General features: G+C 38.6%; 1 protein-coding gene across 1 annotated transcript in view; it reads left to right on the plus strand.

Moving 5' to 3' along the window:
- The first annotated feature begins 550 nt into the window (after positions 1-550).
- LOC112460377 (transcriptional enhancer factor TEF-1) overlaps positions 551-5,263 on the plus strand; it is a 12,423-nt gene continuing 7,710 nt past the window's right edge. The window contains exon 1 of the mRNA XM_025025028.1: positions 551-766. Within this exon, the coding sequence (XP_024880796.1) occupies positions 551-766 (216 nt within the window). The remainder of the gene's footprint in view (positions 767-5,263) is intronic.

Below are 5,263 nucleotides of genomic sequence, written 5' to 3' on the forward strand. Positions count from 1 at the left end.
ACGCTTGGCTCGTATAAAAGCGCATTTTATCTGGCGCTTCTGCGAGGCAGCTCTTAAAGCCTATTTCGAGCAGTTTGCTCGAGGGTTTGTTTGAATCCGTCTCGTCTGGTTTTCGTCAATTCTAGAGGGACGTCTCGTATTCGAGGCTCGCGAAAATGCAATCTTCGTCACGGAACTTGCATTTCCCAGGATCGATCTCGATGCTTCTGCGGATATCGCGATTGTTTGTTTCCGTTCCCGACAAGGAAATTTAAATTTATGTAAAGTGTCCAGATTTTTCGTACAACTATTTGGAAAGATGAGAAGCATACACCGAGATAGCGCGTTCTGCGAAGGCTCACTCAACTCTATACACGTCCTTAATTACCGTTAATTATAAAAGGATTGATTTTATGAAATTTCTCGAGTCGTTTGTCACAACCTTTAAGGAAATATTTGAGATATATATAAATCATGTTTACCTTTAATTAATATTTGGCGAATCATGATTAGATTATTAATAGGATGATCATCATCTGATTTAAATGTCTCTGATTACGCGTCTGGTTACATGCGTTGTTTTACTAACGACATTTATTACGGTCTATTGAGATTAAGAATACTGATCTTTATACGCATAATTTGTCGTGTTGCAGGTCGCAACGAGTTGATCGCTCGTTATATTAAATTGAGGACCGGTAAAACGAGAACGCGAAAGCAAGTATCTTCGCATATACAGGTTCTCGCGAGAAGAAAACTCCGGGAAATACAGGCAAAACTCAAAGTGGTGAGTATATCCGGTTTATATAGTATGTCTCCCAATCGCACGTTCTACAGTTTCTTTTTTTTTTTTTTTTTACGTTTATTGTCGGTTCTTTTTCCTTTTTTTTTCTTTTTTTTTTTTCAAATAACGCCACATTGAGCCCCACCTATATAGCAATGTAGTGCATCTCGATTGCGTTTTTTGCCTTTTTCGTGGTGGGATCGTCAAATTTATTCAAACCGATATAAATTTTGTTTATTTGTCTAAATGCGATGTGCTGCGATTACCAAAATTAATTGTACGACAATAGCGGTTTAACATGACACATTATTGTAATAATGAAATGCGAAATAAACGCTATTGTACAATTATTCGTTTAACAATACTGCAATACTCGATGACACGTCGTGTCATTTGATAATATATTAAATAAAATATTGCACGTGTCGTATATATAAACGCGATACTTGGCACGTGGAATTGATATTTGAATCTCACATGCGGTGGATTTTTATTTCTCTCTGAACTGGTGCAGCTAATATACCGAAAATTCGATCAACTGAATTTATTAGAGGAATGATGGTCGTACATATAATCGAACAATTATACGTTTCTTTAATATTATTTTTATATTATTTGTTAAATACTGATATATATAATTTTTTTATGTTGTTTTTTATACTGTCATTTATTAAGTAATATTCCATTAATGAAATGAAACAAAGACGTTCACTGAAGGAAGACACGATTAGATTGTTTCTTGTATTCTTTTAAAAGTCTTAAAAATAATAGAGAATAAAATATCATTAGAAGAACGATGTATGCATATATATTGTATGGAAAGAATCTAATTTGATTATATATTATATTACATATACATATATGTGTAATGATTTTTTATCGTTCGATGTCAAAATATTCTTTCCTCTATATGTTGATTTCTTTTGTCTCAATGCATTTTATTTTCAATAAAATACACATTTGGCATCCGAGAATTCTGATATGCATATAAAAAACTTGCGCGTTTCTTCACCAAACAATATGTATCTTTTACAAATAGGTAAATCGAATACTCGAACGAAATGTTCAGCATTGGGATAATCAGAATTCTGCTGTATTTCGCGTTTCGCACAATGTTGCCTCAGAGAGCATAGTAGCGATGATATTAAATCGCGATCGGCGATGTACGAGCATTAGCGGGCGATGGCCGTTGCGGAATCATTTTCAATGAGAGGGCCAAACACATATATCGAGGGACACACATATCGAGAGGAGCATTGCCGCGGGATAAATCACGCGTAAAAATGAACCCAGCCCGTTTAATCAACAGCTGAATTATTAAAGCGATTCGCGAACAATTGCGCGCTGGTTAATAAATCAAAGCATGGCGGTGCAGCACGCGGTGGTACCACTGGTACCTCTATTTCGCCCCGATGGGCGGTGAAATAACGGGAGACAGAAGACACGAAAGAGAGCGAGAGGTTGGGGAGTGAGGGGAGAGATAGAGAGAAATAGAGTATTGTTTATACAGGATCGGTCAATATTCGGAATAGAAAAGAGAGGAAAAACAAAAGCGGAGCGTGTAAATTAACCGTGCGCGATTGCATGCAGCGCTCCGACAAAAACTCTCGTTCGAAGAAAAAAAACTGCCATTTAATCGACATAAATGGAAAATTTTTTCGGATATTCCGCGCAATCTAGATTGTTATTACCAAATATATAGTCGGATCGTTAAATATAATTTACCAATAGCGTTTATACCCATCTTCTTCCACTATCCCCAAGGGGTTACGTGATAGATGTAATTAATTAATTATCGCGTAAATGTATTACTCGTTTTTTCGATATTGATATAATTCAATGAAACAAACGTCAATGAAGGATCCTGCGACTCGAAGCTGTCGTAACATGTTCAAAACCTTTTCGGAGATAGCGCAGTCCTTTTTCATGACAAATGAAAGAATATCAAAGCACTATAATTGTTTTTTAAGTATAGGTAACCGATTAGAAATGAAACGTTTCATCAATTATATATGTTTCAAGGATAGACAAAAGAAGCTAACAAAACTTGAACTTTTTATTAAGAACTTTGAGTTTTATGTCGAGTTTTAGAGGCACGTGACTGCAATAAATGATAATATGCTTATCAGCATTCTTTCATAATCGTATCTTAAATTAAAATCTGCCTTTAACATTCCATATCCATGATACTGTCTTGCACGAGTACGTTAGCGTATAATGTATTTATAATGTTTTTATTTTTCCGCGTTGTGTCATTTTTATATTCTACTATTGCGCCTCGGCTCTTGGAGGTCCCAAAGAGTGTGGAAAAAACACCGGCGTTCCTCGAGCAATTTTAATTACGCTCGCGCGCGCGCGCACGACTTTCGCGTAATAAGATGTCGTCTGTTTCCGCGCGCGCGGTTCCGTACCACGATGCCATTTATGAAATACTTGCGCGGGTTTCCGTTTTTAAGCACGGTCAGCCGCAGCTGCAGCGACTGCAACTGCAGTGGCTGCATACCGTGAACATTATTCAGGAAAGTAGCAGCCGTGGGAGGGTGGTGTACGGTCTACCGTGACGTAATTTTCTGGTTTTCGTGTTTCAGGTAGGGTAAATGCCGCGCCGCGCCGCGACTATTGCTTGTTGCTTGTTGCTCAGAAAGAAGGGGTTGCTAGTGTTGCTACCCCGCCTGCGGCCGCGAACCGCGCGATTTATTCGACCAGGAAGGAAAAGAATTTCGCGAACGGCGTTCGTATTTCACACGCACCAGTATCGTCTTACACAAATCATGTGCTCCTTGCTTTCATATATTTTAAACAAGGTAGTATTAATTTAGAAGAACGTGTTTATCTCGTTGGAACATACGTGATCTGAAATTAATTAAAATCCGGTAAACCGTGGAAAATCCTATTAGAAAAAATTTTACTGGCTTTTTTTTTATTGAAACTAGAATTATATAGGATATTTGATTTTAACAATATATTTGTTATATGAAGGTAAAAATAGAACAGCATTTTCTTTTTTAATTTTTTGACATGATTACACTTGTTGCGAATTTTAAAACGATTCACCTGATGATACGTATCCATGCCGTCCTCCAAATGGTAGAACAAATAAGAAACAGAATTTAAGAGAGTACCTTAAAACTTTTTCCTTATTTTACCGTCGATCTTATGCTGAAAATATTAAATTTTCCGATTGCGATTTTCCGATACGTCTATAGTTTTAATTTGTCTTTCTTTTCGGCACATTTATTATTTTCTTTCATATTAATATTAAGACGCGTATTACATTTCGCGTGGACTCGATTTAGCTTTTGTGTTACACATTTTTACATACTGTCAAACGATATTACATCACCAACTATCACGGTCTCGCGAGATTGTTCGCCGTTTTATCTATTTTGGAAATAATTGCACCAGGCATTACGGCGTAATTAATTGTTGCGGTGTAAACGTACTTCCGATAACGGGGCGGGGGTGTAGCGGTAGAAGGGAGTTGTGGGAGAAGGGGGGGTGCCCAAAAACGGGCGAGCGTTTCAGAATGTCGATAAACATGTCCAACCCCGTTACCCGCCCAATCCTCTGCATTCCTGGCGTGTATTCGAGAGATGAAGGGCGAGAGAGAGATGGACACAGAGAGTGAGTGAGTGAGTGAGTGACTGAGTGAGAGAGAGAGAGAGAGAGATAGAGAGAGAGAGAGAGGGAAAGAGAGCAAGGGAGGGAGAAAATGGAAAAGGGAGAGAGAGGCAGGGGGCGACGTATGGGACGAAGGGTGAAAATTAAAAAAAACGACACGGACTGCACCCTCTCAATTAACCGAATTGATTTTCCGCTGCAAATTCAGCGCGCGCCTCGCACAAACGTGAACAACGGCCCGCGCAGTGAAATGGACTTTTTCTCGGGTAATCGATGTCATCCAACATTCATAAAAAATTACATTCTACCCGGCGAACGTCGTGCACGGCCGTAATTGTAAATCGACTTTACGCGCCGATTAATCTACCGATTCGCTCTGATGTCGCGTCGATTACGTTGCAAGGATACAAGTATTCACTATTCCGGATAGAAGCTACGTAATCTTTTATTGGAAGAACATGCGCGCGGTGGTTTTGAAACGTACACTTTGCGATGCCATGTCATTTTTGTGAAAAGGCGAATCAAATATCGTATCCGGGATTGCTGTGATGGAAATAAAAAAAAAAGAGATACGTATCATGCGGAAATTATCTGGTACCGATTCCGAAACGTGCGTAATGAATATGCATTATAGCTTGTGGCCACCGTCCCCAAATCTCTTGTAAACCTCGCGCCTCACGAAAATTAAGAATCGTTTCATTTTAATAAGCGACGTATCGGTGAAAGTACAGGGAAATTTAAATGACACATACCGCATATTTCTATTTACATTACAGCTGTCCAATAATTAGATAATTATGGGGGGGAATTCACAACCCAAAATTTTGTACATACCAATGCCGATTTTTGGCATTGCTGTAAAACACTGCCGACATTTTC

Source organism: Temnothorax curvispinosus, unplaced genomic scaffold, assembly GCF_003070985.1.
Source record: "Temnothorax curvispinosus isolate PA1 unplaced genomic scaffold, ASM307098v1 QBEX01010467.1, whole genome shotgun sequence".
NCBI classification, from domain to species: Eukaryota; Metazoa; Arthropoda; class Insecta; order Hymenoptera; family Formicidae; genus Temnothorax; species Temnothorax curvispinosus.